This window comes from Chlorocebus sabaeus, chromosome X, assembly GCF_047675955.1.
Source record: "Chlorocebus sabaeus isolate Y175 chromosome X, mChlSab1.0.hap1, whole genome shotgun sequence".
Lineage (NCBI taxonomy): Eukaryota > Metazoa > Chordata > Mammalia > Primates > Cercopithecidae > Chlorocebus > Chlorocebus sabaeus.
Window position 1 is genome coordinate 116,677,180 of NC_132933.1, and position 17,377 is coordinate 116,694,556.

General features: G+C 33.3%; 1 protein-coding gene across 1 annotated transcript in view; it reads right to left on the bottom strand.

Annotated features, from left to right (window-relative positions):
• Positions 1-17,377, bottom strand: part of CFAP47 (cilia and flagella associated protein 47) — a 434,895-nt gene that overhangs the window by 318,396 nt on the left and 99,122 nt on the right. The window contains exons 23-26 of the mRNA XM_073013816.1: positions 16,431-16,525; positions 11,999-12,158; positions 8,680-8,875; positions 3,893-4,102 (exon numbers count right to left, since the gene is read on the bottom strand). Of these exons, the coding sequence (XP_072869917.1) occupies positions 3,893-4,102; positions 8,680-8,875; positions 11,999-12,158; positions 16,431-16,525 (661 nt within the window). The remainder of the gene's footprint in view (positions 1-3,892; positions 4,103-8,679; positions 8,876-11,998; positions 12,159-16,430; positions 16,526-17,377) is intronic.

The following is a 17,377-nucleotide window of genomic DNA, read 5'->3' on the forward strand; positions in this document are numbered from 1 at the left end:
TATTAGTTATGCAAATTTCTGCTGCTGACATGAACTTCTCCCCGGAAAAATGGGTTTTTCTTTTCTACTGTGTTATCAGGCTGCAAATTTTTCAAACTTTTATTCTCTGCTTCCTCTTGAACACTTTGTCACTTAGAAATTTCTTCTGCCAGATACCCTAAATCATCTCTGTCAAGTTTAAAGTTTCACAGATCTCTAGTGCAGGGGCAAAATCCCACCAGTCCCTTTGCATAGCAAGAGGGACCTTTACTCCAGTCCTCAACAAGTTTCTTATCTCCATCTGAGACCACCTCAGCCTGAACTTTGCTGTCCATATCACAATTAGCATTTTGGTCAAAGCTATTCAACAAGTCTCTAGAAAGTTCCAAACTTTCCTACATCTTCCTGTCTTCTGAGCCCTCCAAGCCTCTAGGAAGTTCCAACTTTTCACACATTTTTCTATCTTCTTCTGAGCCCTCCAAACTGTTCCAACCTCTGCCTGTTACCCAGTTCCAATGTTGCTTCCACATTTTTGGCTATCTTTACAGCACTACCCCACTCTCTGTGGTACCAATTTACTGTATTAGTTCATTTTCATACTGCTCTGAAGAAATACCAAGATGTGGCAATTTATGAAGAAAAAGAGGTTGAATGGACTCACGGTTCCACATGGCTGGGGAGGCCTCACAATCATGGCAGAAAGTGAAGGAGAAGCAAAGGCACATCTCACATGGTGTCAGGCAAGAGAGAGTATGCAGGGGAACTTCCCTTTATAAAACCATCAGGTCTCGTGAGACTTATTCACTATCACAAGAACAGTACAGGACCACTCACCTCCATTACTCAATTACCTCCTACTAGGTCCCTCCTGTGACACGTGGGGATTATAAGAGCTACAATTCAAGATGAAATTTAGGTGGCGACACAGCCAAACTGTATGAGACACTGACACTTCTGAACACTGGCCAAGAACAAATGTGCAGGTCCATTGCTCCTGATATCATTGGAACCACAACAACTACATTCTTTGAATACACAGTCATGTTTCATATTTGTTTGATTTTTATGCTATAACCATAGAGACAATTCATGAGATCTTGCCTCGTTAATAAATATATTGAGCAAAATAAATTAATAATGTCTCAGTGCTTATTGAGTAGACTGTAATTCTATCATTACTATATGGAGAACATAGAAGTTTCACTAATGTGGGGGTGTGTGTGTGGGCGAGACAGAGAGAGAGAGAGAAATATATGCAGAAGAGTAGGAAAGAAAGAAAACATCTCTTATTCTTTGGAAAATCTATATATGACATATAGTAGTGTAACCCTTAAAAATGTATGCTTATTATAAAAATTTCTATATAATTATTTATAGTCTAAATGGTATTTAAAATAAGGTGACTAAGTGGAAAATCTTTGGAAACCAAAATGTGGTTTACATTCTTGGCTCCCCCATTTAATGTTTGAGTGAGTTTGGACAAGTTTCGTCACACTATGAGCCTTAGATTCCTCTTCTGTAAAACAGAGATGATAATCTAGAGACAAAAAACAAAATAAAACCCCACTTCTCAGGACTACTGTGTGGATTCCATGAGATCTAGCCTATGAGTAGTACCTGACTTGTATTAATTAATAGCTGTAGACCTTATGCTTCCCGTATTTATTCAAGCCTTGATATCCATAACATCACACTCTCCTGGTTCTCACCCTATTTCTCACTCATGGATACCAAAGCAGAGCATGGATGACTTTCATAATCTGTTCCTGCTGCCTTTTCAGTTTCATCTCCCAGCTGTCTTGGCAGAATTCACCAAACCATAACACCAAAAATGCCATTAAAATATGGGTTGCTTTAGCCTCCATACCTCATGCTCCATTTTACTGTTTATAGTACTCCTTGTTCACATCACCGTTTCTCACATAGATATATATTTAGGTCGGTGCAAAAATAATTGCGGTTTTTCTGACATTGAAAATAATCGCAAAAACTGCAATTATTTTTGTACCAATTGAATAAAACTTCTATCCCCAGACTTTTTGGAGAATTTGGGTAGGACGCAAGTAGGGTGTACAATCTCTGAGCTGCGAGCACATTATTGTGGATGGGAAAGCAGACAGATTAGCAGAAATTATTCCTGCTATTATTCACAGATTTCCAGCTGGTTGAGCCAATCCAAATGTGACAAAATCTAAAGAAAACAAAATTAAAAGCCAAGCATGTTAGCCCCCAAGAGAAGCCACATTATGAAAGTATCTTGCAAAGTAAAAGAAAGCAAGAAAATCGAGAAATCAGTGTCATATTTTTAGTAAGGACCATGGGCTTCAATATGAACAAACCAGATGCAAATAAAGGCTTCAACATAGGGCAAAAAACCTACCACACTGACATCCATCAAGAATTTGCCCCCTGTCTTTCCCTAAATCTTGGGCAGAGAACACACATGGTTTGCCTACAAAAAATATATGCTAATAGATTACCAGTAATAAATGAATATAATTTATTTCATAGAAATTCTAAAGTGAAAAGGAAGCTTTTGAGGAATTCCTTTCTGGAATACCTCATTTATCTCAATGAGATCAGAAATCGGACGCCTAAGAGAGAAAGGCAAGGACAGTATCGGAGAGTAGAGAACAGTTAGAGGATCTGATAGTATTCACTATAGAAAACCAGATAAGGAGTTAACCAGTCACCAGTAAAAGGATCTGCCAGTATTAAGGCTCTTGGGAATGCTTATGGTCTTAGTGCCTTGTTTATCTGGGTGTACAGAAAAGTCTTTTGTTGCTCATCTATGATTTGCATAGTTTCTAAATTAGTTCCAATAGCTCTAATTTATCGCAAATCTGCTGAGGAATTAAATGGGGTTTTGTGAAATATGATGTATTAAGAAGAAGATATTTCTATGTTTAAGAAGAGAGATGTCCCTCTCCTAATTCCAAACACATGAATCAGTTCTTTGACTACAAATATACAAATGACGCCTCTACATGTTAATAAATGAGCACATAAAGAACATACTCTGACACTAATTTTACTTTTCATTATAAGCCTTTTAAACAAACTTTATAGCTCTACACTTCAACCTCTTGCCATTTAGTTAGTCAAGTTATTTCAGGATATGATGTAAAAATGCTACTTCTGGTCCTACAAGATAAGATATCCAGAAATATTTCACCAAGGTGTATTTGAAATCTCCTGGGGCCGGGCGCGGTGGCTCAAGCCTGTAATCCCAGCACTTTGGGAGGCCGGGACGGGCGGATCACGAGGTCAGGAGATCGAGACCATACTGGCTAACACGGTGAAACCCCGTCTCTACTAAAATACAAAAAAAACTAGCCGGGCGAGGTGGCAGGCACCTGTAGTCCCAGCTACTCGGGAGGCTGAGGCAGGAGAATGGCGTAAACCTGGGAGGCGGAGCTTGCTGTGAGCTGAGATCCGGCCACTGCACTACAGCCTGGGCGACACAGCGAGACGGAGTAACAAAGCTGTATTGCAGGGAAATCATTATGTTGATATTTCTCACTTTCAGTTGACACTTATTTAGCATTTCCTTTGGGTTATTTCCTGTCCAGTTGCTCAATAATTACTAACTTGCTGTACTTTTCATGATGACAGATGGGGCAGGTTCTGCTATTAGCTCCATTTCACAGATGAGGAAACTGAGCGTCTCAGAAGTAATGTTAACAAAGCCTGGATTTGACCCCAAGCAGTCTAGCTCCAGAGTATAAATTGGTAGCCACTATTATGCTGCTTTTTGTGAGAGCACACTTACATTTGGAAATTTAGAAATAATCTTTATGTCTAAGGTTATTATATTAGATCCCTCTCTTTTTAACATTTTACCATGGTGTAAAATATAAATATGTTTTTCTTTAATGTCAGATACAAAATAACCTACATTTAGATATCTTACCAGTTTTTTCTGTCATCACAGAAAAGAAGATCGGTAAAAAATGACACAGGTTTAGATGACTTGAAACTGAGGTGGCAAGTGAGCTTATTATTAATTCCACTGTGAGAGCCTGGGATGACTCTGCCTTTTGGAAATTTCACGGAAAGAGGGTGAATCTCCTCGTCATCAAGAAGCCTTACTGTGGGAATCTGGACACATACAGTTGAATTTCTGCTTAAAATTTTAAAAAAAGTTTCATTAGTTCAAAATACCTGCAAGTAACTGGCTTTAAATGTATACTTCATTTTTTTGAATCCTAAAGAAAATTAAAATAAGAAATATTTGTAATCATGTGCCTAATTATTAAAGATATTTTTGTATCATCTCTTATTTTCTGATCACAATATAAGATGGATGATAACTAAGAACCACTTGAGATGATCAAATGTTCCTTTTGTTCTACAAGGATTAAAAAGGCATGTGACACCTGATTAAACACAGTATTTCTTAATCAGCATCATGATATAAATTACTGTTTTTAAATGTATTCTGATGAAAATTTACCAAAAGTTATCACTTTAATAGCTACAAATTTAATGCACATAGACTAAATAATATTAACAGATGCATAAACATGTAGGTAGATATTTGAAAATTTGGATACTATTAAGTGCATATATACATATACTATGAATGTTTTTCAATCACTACTATTCAAAAATTCCACTTAATGTTGACATACTTAATTATAAATTTATAATTTTTATAGCCAATCCAAACTGTTTATTTTAAATAATATAATATGTATTAATAGTATTCACTTTAAAATTGAATTACTTATTATTTTTAGTGATCAATAAATATTTAATCACATTACTTTGTTTACTTATATATGTAAGAACTTACATATCTATGGCAGATAAGAGGTATCATCAAATGGGAATTATATATCCTTGCTATTTTAATCAGTGTGAGAATTATTTAACTAATAATAAAAAAAAGATCTAAAATTGTATTAGTTAAACCTATATACTACCTTGGATAAAAACATGGAAAGTAATTTACAAATCCAGTTTGAAAATAATTCAGTTGTTACTTAGCTAATTAACTTATCTTTAAATAAGTGATTAATGCTGTTGATTTTATTACATATGTATAACTTGGACACTGCATTACATTATTTCTTCAGTACCTCTCATATTCATTTCATTATACCATATTTAGCAAGACTCAACTTTTGAGTTGAAGTAGCTTTTAAATTAATACCTTTGTACATTAATCTCTATGAAAACTTTAGTTGAATTTTATTGAAGTCACATGAAATATGCAAATTTATCTGTGGAAAACTTTTTTTACAGCATTGAACATTCCATTCCATGAATACTGGTGTATTTATTTGAGTTTATTATTTATTTATTTAAATACAGGTGTATTTAATTTGAGTTTTATAATTTTCTTTATATAGTTCCATACAGTTCATTCATAGCTTTATCTATTATCTTTGTCTCTTATCTTTTAATCTATTATCTATTTATCTATTATATTTTAATTTTTTGATGCTATTATAAGTAGTAATTTAAAGTTGTGTGCTCTATATATTGTATGCTGAAATTATATTGAATTTTAAATATTTAAGTTACATTTGCCTATTCTGGTAAGTGATCTTCCTAGTTTTAAAAAAATCTCCTTGTAGATTCTTTGAATTTTCTATATGAAAAAATAATCTAATATACAGATAATGACAGTTTTGAGTTTTATTTCCTAATCCTCACACATTTTGTTTTTCTTATCCCCCTGCCATATGCTTGGTTCTCTATTAAAATGCTTTAGGGAAGCAGTGATAATAAGCATCGTTCACGTTTCTGTTGTTAAAAGGTAATTCATGTATATTCCAGTTTCAATAACGATATTTGCTCTAAGCTTATGATAGGAACATTAAACAATTAAAGAATATCTATTTTATTACTGTTTGTTGAGAGTTTTTCCATGAATGATTTAAAAATTGTATCAAATGCCTTTATTCTCAATGTATGAAAATGATCATATCATTATTCTCTTTAACAACATTTTAGATTTTTTGATGATAGACAAGCCTTGAGATACTGGAATACAAACAAGTTGGTCATGATCTATCTTATATACACGTTGTTTGATTCTTTTTTTTTTTTTTTTTTGAGATGGAGTCTTGCTGTGTTGCCCAGGCTGGAGTGCAGTGGTGCAATCTCGGCTCACTGCAACCTCTGCCTCCCGGGTTCAAGCGATTCTCCTGCCTCAGCCTCCCAGGTAGCTGGGATTACCAGCGTGTGCCACCACGCCCAGTTAATTATTTTTAATATTTTTAGTAGAGACGCGGTTTCACCATGTTAGCCAAAATGGTCTCCATCTCGTGACCTCGTGATCCGCCCGCCTCGGCCTCCCAAAGTACTCACAGATTCTTTAAGGATAATTACATGTATGCTCTCATAACACAGTGTAGCCAATAATTCGGCTTTCCTATACTGTCATTTCCTGATTTCATAATAGAAATTTCTGAGATCATAAAACAAATTAGGGCACATTATTATTATTCTATAGTTTGATAAATCTGTTTCCTGAAAGTTCAGTAAAACTTGACTATAAAATCATCAGAGGATGTTTTCTTGTGAAGTTTCAAGTATTAACCCAAAGGCTTTCTACTTGTTCCCAGTATATTTTTAGTAAATTATATACTTCTACAACTTTCATATTTAAGTTTTCACATGTATTGGAATAGACCTCTGTATAGTATTTTGATTATCTCATTTTTTCATTTTTTCTTTGGATTTATGGTTAAGCTTCCTTATTTCTAATATTATTTAACTGTCCCTTCTCTGTTTTCTTCCTTGTCAACTTCACTGTATTGGTATCCATTGTATTCCTCTTTCAAAGAAGAAACTTGGTTCCACTGAGTTTCTGTTTTGTATATATTTTTATACTGCTTTAATTTCTACTGTGTATAATTTTATCTCACCTTCTACACTCCCTAGGTTAGTCTAAGAGACTATTATTTGTAATCTTACTTATAAAGTTGGATGTTTAAAATTTCCAATCTTTTTTTCTTTCCTAATATCAGTATTTAAGGTTTTATATTTCCAAGTATGGATAATTTTACTGTACTTTATTAAGGTTTTTTCCTTCAATCACTGAAATTTTGATGTTTATTTAATAAAAGAAATAAAGTAAACAATGATGCCGGCCTAATTCTTTATCTAAAGAAAGTAGCAGAAGTCCCGTAGCTGTTTTAGGTCTAGTTTTCAGCTCTAATGTCCAGATGGTGTTTATAGTACTTGATTGTATTATACACTCATGATTCTCAGTGAATGTTATCAAGATTTGGAATCTAGTATTTTAATTATTATTTATTTGTGAAATTCAGTACAATTTCTTCTTTTACTCGGTAGAATTTTTTTTTAACATTTTCTAACTCATGGTGGATCTTGTTATCTTTTCTTTATTGACTTTTAGTTTATTATATTTATTTTTGGAGAATATAGTCTATATTATGTCAACCTTTTAAACATTTTGGAGACATGAATTATAACTATAGAATCATACATTGTCAATTTCTATAAATGTCTCATGATTCATTTAAAAATGTGTATTCTCTAATTGTAAGGTGCAATTTATACATGTTAAATTAATGAAGCTTGTTACAAATATTGTTCAAATATCTTGTCTCTGGACTCATCAACACTTCTGATACATGTTTTAATATCCCAGAGTTATGAAGGACTAGACAAATTTTCCAATTTTCATTTGGAGGTTACATATTTTAAGACTCTTTTAATTATGCATAGAACTTTAGAATTCTGTTGGCTTTCAGGTGAATTTAATCTTTTATAATTATTTGATGACTTTTATATCTTAAAAACACACTTTACCTCTAGAGGTTATTGCATTTGAAATTAATACTGCTACCCAGCTTTATTTTGGTTATGCTGTTATATCTCTTCCTATCATTTCACTTTGGTGCTTCTCAGTTGAGGGTGATTTTGCTCCCCAGGAGACATGTAGCCATGTGTAGAGATATATATTTTCTGTCACATCATGGGGAGGAACGCTATTGGGTAGAGGCTATGGATGTTGCTAAACGTTCTACAATAAACAACATAGCCTCCCACTATCTATAGGGTTTGAAAGTCAGAAGCAGAGAAGTCTGAGAGATGGTATACTTTTGGCCTTGAATTAGTTGTATACCATGTTGTGAGGATGTGACCACATGGCTAGGACTTGAGGGTGGACTGAGTGTGTCCCTAGGCAAAAAAATGATGCTTTAGTTCTATAAGGACCATGAAATTAATTCTGCCAACAACTTGAGAGCTCGGAGGAAGACCGAGCTTCAAGTGAAAGGGCCACTTCAGCCAACACCTTGACTTCTGCTTATTGAGACACTCAGCAGAGGATGCAGCTAAGCCAGCTGGACTACTAAGTCAGAGAAACTGCAAGATAATAAACAAATTCACGCTGTTTGAGATATCAAATGCATGTTTTAAGGCACCACGTTTGTGATAATTTTTCACATAGCACCAGAAAACTAATATATTGAATTTTTAGGCTTGCTTACTACTCCATGAAGAGAGACACAGCAAAAAAAAAAAATTACAAGAAAATTCAACAACTAACTGTGAGATAATTAAGAAAGATTTTTTGTTTTTTGTTAAATTTTAATATATAGTTAAATATTTTAATAGTTCAACTATAGAAACAAACCATTCTTATATAATTCCCATATAACACAGACACAAACGTAAAAGCACATAAAGAAAATGTGGTAAATTCACATTATTTACCTGAAATAGTTTTGAGGTAAAATGTTAATATCCATCACAGTTGTTACATCCAAAGGAACAGGAGTGAAAAATATAGATGGAGGGTCAAACAATAATTCTGGTGATTTTACTTCTCCAGTAAGACATAATATTTTATAGCAAACAGGAATATCATTTAAAAGCATAGGAATATCTGCTGTGTATCTTCCAGGACAATCTAATGAAAAACAAAATTTTAAGGGTATTTTAAAGTAGTTAAAACACAAAAAAATTTACATAGCTGAAGCATTACTAAATTTCAACATGTACAATAATGTTACAACTTAATGGGGCAGAATAAATTACCCAGAAATTAGATTTAGCTTGCTGACGAACTTAAGACACGTAATGAGGTGCTGTTGAAAGAAAACTGTTTTAAAGTACAGCTTGACTAGAAATGGAGCAAGTCTCTTTAATGTAGATTTTCATAATTTGGGGAAAATAAATATACCCTGGGAAAGCAGTGCAATAGAACATTTAAAAAAATTATTTTCTGTGTTTTAATAGAAGCTTGCCAGACCTTTAGAATATGCAGTATGAAGAAGAGGATAGATCACTGCCATAAGGATCTCAGGGGACGACTGAGAAAAGGAGGTCCTGAGATGAAAGGAATGTGTTGTATCCCGGATTTTTAAGTTTAAGAAATACTACCAGGGTTGACTGGCCAATTTTACCTGGTAGGAAAGGACAGGAAATTCCCATGCCATAGCTTAATAAGAGAAAAGGTAGTTTGTGTTAGAGAGCAGGGCTCAACACGGGAAGCTGAAAGCTAGTTTCTGAGGACAGTTTTTCCATCACAGCAAGTAATCAATACCCTTTCACACCAAAATCTCCAACATAGTGTGTGATAGAGAGAAAAAAGTGACTCAGTGATTGTGATTTCAAGCTGATATCTTAGAACCCCTCAATGAGACACCAGTGCACCTTAGCAAAGACTGGGGCCATCAAGGGTATCTTCAGAGCAGAAAATGACAGTGCACTGGGTGATGCAAGACCATGTTCAAAAGTGACACTTAGTGCTAGAAGCAAAAGCAATGGACTCATTGAAATCATCAGCCATACTAGCACTCTCTGTACTGAAGGCCATTACTTAATCAAATAAGCCCTTTACCTGATCAAGTAAGTAGTTTAGGGTTCTTGGAAAAAGGGAGACAGTTGGAGAGGAAAAGAGAGGAGGGATAGAAAAACAATGGGTTCCCTACTAATAATGACAAATGAGTACTGGAAAGACTATGTGAAAAATTTAAAAAAATTATGTATAGTTTGAGCTGATAAAATAAGCTATAAGAGAATATATGTATTTAAAACATTACAAATCTATAGGGAAATGATGGTTTCATTTCATAAATTTCATGTTGTTAAACTTAGTTTGGGGAGAAAAAATAATTTCAGAGTTAGGGAAGGTTTTAAGACTTATTGAATTCTGATTATTTCAGAATTTCAGACCTCTTAAAGGGTTCTGGGGTGATAGAGAAGGAGATTCTTTGTATAACCTCAGACTATTGGAGATTCAATCCTACCCCTTTTTAAGCTGAGAGTGTTTTCTCTCTCATCTGAGATGTAATTTATAAAGGCATTTTAAGCATGTTTAATTCTTAAGAGTTAGGTTGTATTGACCAGGCGTGGTGGGGCACGCCTCTAGTCCCAGCTACTTGGGAGGGTGAGGCAGAAGAATCATTTGAACCCAGGAAGTGAAGGTTGCAGTGAGCTGAGATTGCACCACTGTACTCCAGCCTGGGCAACAGGGCGAGACTCTGTCTCCAACAATAACAACAACAACAAGAACAACAACAAAAACAAAACAACAAAAGAGTAAGGTTGGGAGCCTAATAAAGGAAACCATAGATTTAACTGATAGGGCCCCGTCCCACATTAAACGAAAAGTCAAAAGGAAATGTTTCTTATTTCCTTCTAGATTGACTAGTCCAGTGCATTTTATCTGAGTAAAAATGTTGGCAGGGACATAAAGGAGAAGTTCTGAACAGAAATATGGATGGTAGGTTCAGCTGGAATAGCCTTTGTGCTAGCTCTTTCGAACTCGAATATGGTAGAAATGGAGAAGAAACTAGAGAAATACATAATAAAACTTAATTATTTTTACTAAACAAATTTCAGAATGCAAAGAATAGTTGATATTTTCTATCATATTTTCAGAGATTTAAAGAGAGGTAATAAAAAGATTAAACATTTTTAAACCTAATCATAATGTGCTATGAGATGTTTCTCACACACAAAGCTAAAATGATTATACAATGCCATGCTAATAGATATAGTAGAACATCAAGTTAATGCAACACAGTGCTAATAGAACATTATTGAGAGGGAGAGAGCACAGTGCTCAAGGAACTCTCTAATAAGCTTAAAAGCTATAATAGATTCGTACCCTGCCTGAACTTCTACTGATAACTGAGCCAGTTGCAGGCATTTTATCTAGATTACCACATGTGTAAAACTTAGTGTCCTCGTAATTTGGGTATTTTATAAGTCTAATAAAATGAAAAACAGATTACATTGCACTATAGTGGTTGAGTGTGATAAGCAGAATTCTGAGAGCATTCCTCAAAAAATTAAAAATAGAACCACCATATGATCTGGTAATCTCAAAGGAAATGAAATCAGTATCTCAAATATCTGCACTCCTGTGTTTATTGCAGCAATATTCACAATAGCCAGATTATAAAAGTGTCCATTGATGGATGAGTGGATAAATAAATTGTGATGTATGTATACACAATAGACTACTATTCATTCATACAAAAGAGGAAAATTCTGCCCTTTGCAAAAAAAAAAAAAAAAATGGTTGAACCTAGAGGACATTATTGTAAGTAAAATAAGTCAGACACCGAAAGACAATTACTGTATAATCTCATTCATGTGGAATCTAAAAAGTCAAACTCACGGAAGCAGAGTGTAGGACATTGTCTTCTAAGGGCTTGGGAGTGGGGAAAACGGGGAGCTGGTGATCAAAGGGTACACACTTTCAGATATAAGATGAACAAGTTTCTGGGGATCTAATGTACAACATGGGTGATGATTGATATGTTAAGTAATTTCATTGTGGCAATTATTACACAATGCATACATACATCAAATCCTCACATTGTACACCTTGAATACATACCAACTTCGCCAATTAAATAACATAACATTCAAAAATGAGATTAATAAAATTGTATTATTTATAATTATTCAAATTAAAAGAAACATAAATAATCTAAATTTCTGTATATATAATAAAACAATGTCATAGATGAAGGATAAATTGAAAGTATAACCACAAATATAGGAGAAAAGATCTTACTTGGACAGAAATTTATGGAAACATTATACGTTGCATTTGGCCGTATAATCCCATTCAGTACACTGAACTTGAATGTGCCATCTTTGAAAAGTTTGCCAGTATTACTAAGATCCAAAGTCCATGTCACATGGTGTTTGGTAATATTATATAAAACAAGATTCTGCTCACACACACAAAAAGACAAAAAAAAGTTAAAAATTATAGCATGCAAAATAAAGTTTAGTTGTATTACCATCTCAATTTGATGAGCCTATGTATAAATTCAAATGATTAATCATAGATAAAATGCTTTAAAATGATATTAGACAAAGGGGTTTTTAGTCTGATGAAACTGTTCTCTATGGCAATGAAGTGGTAGACACATTATTCCATGCATTTTTCAAAACCCAAAGATTTTACATGAACATAAATGTATGTAAATCAAAAACAATCAATCCAGCTGTAATACAGTGCATCACAGTCTGTAATCCGTCTTGGAATGTTGATACACTGTATTACAAATGTGTGAAATAACCTCACTGAATGTAGTTAGGGTAGGGAGAAATTGACCTCAGTAACTTTGAAAAACTGTGTTTTTGACTGAAAGCTACAAGGCTAAAGAGTAAGAATTGTGTATGAATAATGAACTCTAGGTGATAAAGGTGTCAGCAATTTTAACAGGCTACAGGTTAGAAATTCTGAAACTTCTTTACTCGAAATTAGGATTAAAATAAGTAAATAAAGTGTAAAAAATGAGAGGCAGATTTCTCGTTGTCAGAGAAATTAGTCAAAAACGGGTAAGAGAGAAAGATGGGAATGGACATTGCGGTGCTAGATTAGAGATATCAGTCTGTACTGGTGTTAGTTAGATGGATGTATGGATAGATAGAGAGAGAGAGAGACACATATATAGATAATTATAAGTATATGTGTACATGTGGATTCGTATGTATACACATATTTCCTGACTCTATTTGTTGAAAGGGCCTAGAACCTGTGACACTGCAGTAGCAACTCGTATACACAGTACTTAGACTTTGGTTTCTAAATATCATTCTACAACAAAAAGTACTAAGAGATCTTGGAGAAATGTTGATTTTAGAGCTGGAGCAAGTAAAATAAAAGATGAGCCTGGAACATTTGGTAGTACCACTAACTAAGAAAACACTTCAAAACCACAATGATGGGAGCCTGTCAAAGGACCAATGTAAAAGAGCTTATAATGGCCAAAGCAGAAATAATTTCAGCAACAAAATAAATATTAAATAATAACTGAAAGTATAAAAATAAATATATGTGTGTTCATGCTGATATATTATGTAATAAAATAAATAAATAGGGAGAGGAAATAATCTCTTTTAAAGAAAATTTCCAAGTAATATATGTAATATATAAGTAGAGCTTAACCTCCTACCACTTGATTGTAAGCTAAAATTGATCACACACTTCCAAAGGATAGAGTATGGAAAGTGAAAAACAGTAACTTCACAGTGGAGAAACCTAGCAGACATCACCAGTAATTAGTCATTTTCATATCATGTATTCCTTTATATGATGTGAAAAAAAAATTATTTCACCTCAGTACCATTCTTCTTCAAAACCCATGGAAAATAAAAACTCAGTCTAATCAGGTGAAAAACACCAGACAATCTCAAATTAACAGATATTTTCAAAAAATGCTGGACAAATACTCTTTAAAACCGTCAAGATAATAAAAAATAAGCAAGATTGAGAGCCTGTCACAGGTTGGATGAGACTAAATGCAATGTGCTATCCTGGTTGGATCCCGGGACAGTAAATGGGCATTAGTGAGAAACCACTGATTTCTGAATAGAGTCTGTTGTTTAGTCAATAATGTTGTACTAATGTTAATTTCTCATTTTAAAAAAAATGCCCTAGGGTTGTGTAAGGTAACGTTAGGTAAAGTTGGGTGAAAGCTATCAGAAATTCTCTGCACTATCTTTGAAACATTTTAGTAAATCTGAACATTATGGTCCTGACTTGCATGCAGACTCATCTTTCTAATGTAACCTGCTATTAAAATACAACTATCAACCAGGTTTTTTCATTAACTTTACTCTTCAAATACTTGAAGACTACAGAATGAGCCGTACAATTATCACCACATTTTATTCCCAAGCCTTGAAGTACTGCATCTATTTAGCTCTAATATTGGTATATCCTAACTATAAAAGGTTAATTTACACATTCTAAAGAAAACAACATGTTTCAATACAGAAGGTGAGCACAAAATCATACCAGCCATTTGAAGCTTAATTTTTGTCATTTTAAAATGAGGAAAAGCTATTATACTTCCAAAATACTACCTACCTTCTCTATCTTATAATTCTGAGAAGGGAACTGATACAGTTATCTATAAAGAAACATTGGTCAATTTGTTCAGTATGTTTAGTGTTTTTTTCTTTATATTTTTGTCAAAATCACATATGTATGCAGCTTACACAAAACGTTCAAAATGCTTGTTTAAAAGCAGTTGTCCCACCAAACTCCTCTTCATCAAAAGTTCTGCTTCCCAGAAGCAACCAATTTTAGCCAATTGTGATTTGAGTTTTTATCTAAATGTGACACCAATATGGCTTATATTAGTTTTTATAGATGCCATAACAGACTACCACAAACATAGGGACTTTAGAAAACACAAATATATTATTATATATCACATTTCTGTAGATTAGAAGTCCAACACAAGTATCATTTGGCTAAGATCAACATGTTAGCAGGAACTGTGTTCCTTTCTGAAAGCTCTAGGAAAGAGCCCATTTCACTGCCTTTTCTAGTTTCTAGACGTCAGCTGCATTCCTCAGTTGGTGGCCTTCTTCCTCTATGTTGAACACTGCATCACTCTGACCCTTCTGTCATCACATCTCCCTCTGAGCACAGTTAGAAAAGGTTCTCTGCTTTTAACCACTCATGTTATTAGATTGGGGCCACCTAGATAATTCAGGAAAATCTTCCCTTCTCCGAGTCCTTTACCATAATTACATCAGCAAAGTATCTTTTGTGATATAAGGTCATGTATTCACAAATTTTGGAGATTAATACTTAAGCATCTTTGGGGCCATTATCTGCCTGCAGCATAAGTATTTTATGGTTTATCAGCTTCAGATATTGTCTTTTGACTGCCGACTAGGAAAGATGAAGATTCAGCTCATTGGTACTACCTATACTCCTCGCGCCACTTCCAATTTTGGATATTCATATTTTTTAAAATTCTTCCATTAGTCACTTGGTAATTTTAAGCAAAATATATATACCTCTTGTTTTTCTTATTCTCTCCACTTTAGACAGTACCCTTTAATTACCCAGTATGTAAAATGAGTTTTATTTCTTTATTTCAAAATCCTTAAACCTTCTATCAAATTAATCTTCCATAAACACATTAAGTCTTCTCTGTACCATATATCTTATATATTATGACTGCAAATATCATTCACGGGAAGCTTAAGTAGAAGATTAGAGTCACATTTTTTTTCTCCATGGGGCCAATGTCCCTCTTTCTCCTCAAAAGAGAGAATGCTATTGGTGTCTAGATCTTCTTTGCTTACATCGATTGAATAAAATTTCAATGACAGAAAATAATCTACATTTATGAAGGTATTGTTTTTATCTGAAATCCATTAAATTCAGTTAATTAAAGTTGCCTTTCTAGTCCGACATATAAGGTCTTTGTATCCTTGAAGTTCTATTTGAAGTAGTTTTCTTGACTTTTGATACTCTAAACAGTCACACTTTAATTTCAGTAGATCCTTCATTGATCTCTAACTATAATTTTACATAGCATTCTGCTATGTTTTATTAAAGCAATGCTAAATATTCTCTCCATATAATTTTTCTTCAATGCTATAAAGGTTCAAAATTGGTTACAGGTATAGCAATATATAAGACAAAAAGGGACAGTGCAAATACAAATTTCTATAATGTGTCCTGAACTTCTTTTTTATGCACGTCTCTCTGTTTTCCTTCCTAATTAGAAGAGAGGCAGAGATATCCCGTAAGAAAAAAATAGTAACCTTAATATAGAAGCTACTTTATTATTATTATTATTCAGATGTATTATTGCCTTCTAGCACATTTTCTTTTATCTATGGAATATATTTCATATTAATTTAAATTATAGCTTCTATTTGTAAAAGGAGAATGGGCTAATTTAATCATATTAAAATTATTTTAATATTCTTATTAATTATATGCATATATGTATTTATAAATAGCTGTATATCTATTTGCATATTTTGAAAATTACTCCTGAGAAATTTTATATGTAAGTTTTCTAAAAACACCAGTATTCTTGCTCCAAATAGCATAAACAATTGGGGAGAAATTAATCATAAGGAATTGTTCATATGATTCATGCTTGTGAATAATCAACTTAACAAACTAAAATTCATAATCATGAAAAGAATTGTAAACTGTATCACTTCTTTATACATACCTGAGTTTTTGTGACCTTGTTATTAGGATTCATCTCATGTAAAGGGATTTCAAATACAAACTTAGTACTAGATAAGTTCAATGGTGATTGCAATGCTGTGAGAGGAACATAAATATACTGATAAAATGTCAACAGATATAAGCCCATAGGTACTTCTTAATATACTTTAAAACATTAAACATTAAGAAAATAAGATTTGTTTCTATATATTTTTATATTCCCAACCAGAAAATAAAATAACATTTAAAAACATTTCTAAAATATCTTGGTTTATTGAATTACTGAAGTTCCCTTTTATGGAATATTTTAATGGCAATGAATTATAAGTAAAATAGGAAAATTATCCTTGAAATAACAAAAAGGTGATACTGAGCTAAGAAAAAAGTAAACAGAGCTAAAATGATCTCCACACTAGAGTTTGAACAACACAGAAGTGAACAGAAATGCAGAAGGAAAATTTATTGGAATACAGAGAAAATATATAGCTGGCATAGCATGTAACATTTCCTAGATAAAACAAGAAAACTCTGGGAGTAAATGGCTATTCTATGGAAGATTAAGAAAAGGCGTATCTGTAAAAATACTCACTGTATTGGAGAAGATATGATAATCTACTAGAAAAAAAAACCCATACTTCTTGAAACTTACCTCTAAGACATTTGTAATTCTTAATGAAAACTAAAGGGTATCACCAGCTTTTGAAAAAATAAGTAAATAAAATAAAAACAATTTCTGATCCTAGAAATGTATGTATCTTACACGTGTTTTTATTATGCCACTGGAATTAATGGATGATTTGACAGGGGGCCAGGACCTGTGGGATAGGAGAAAGTTGGAAATAGTGTCCATCCTTGTGTTACTCTCAAAACCTGTCATGTGAAATCCTAAAAGAGACAATGTTACAGCAGACATATAAAAAGTGGCACATGTAATATTGTCTTTCCATT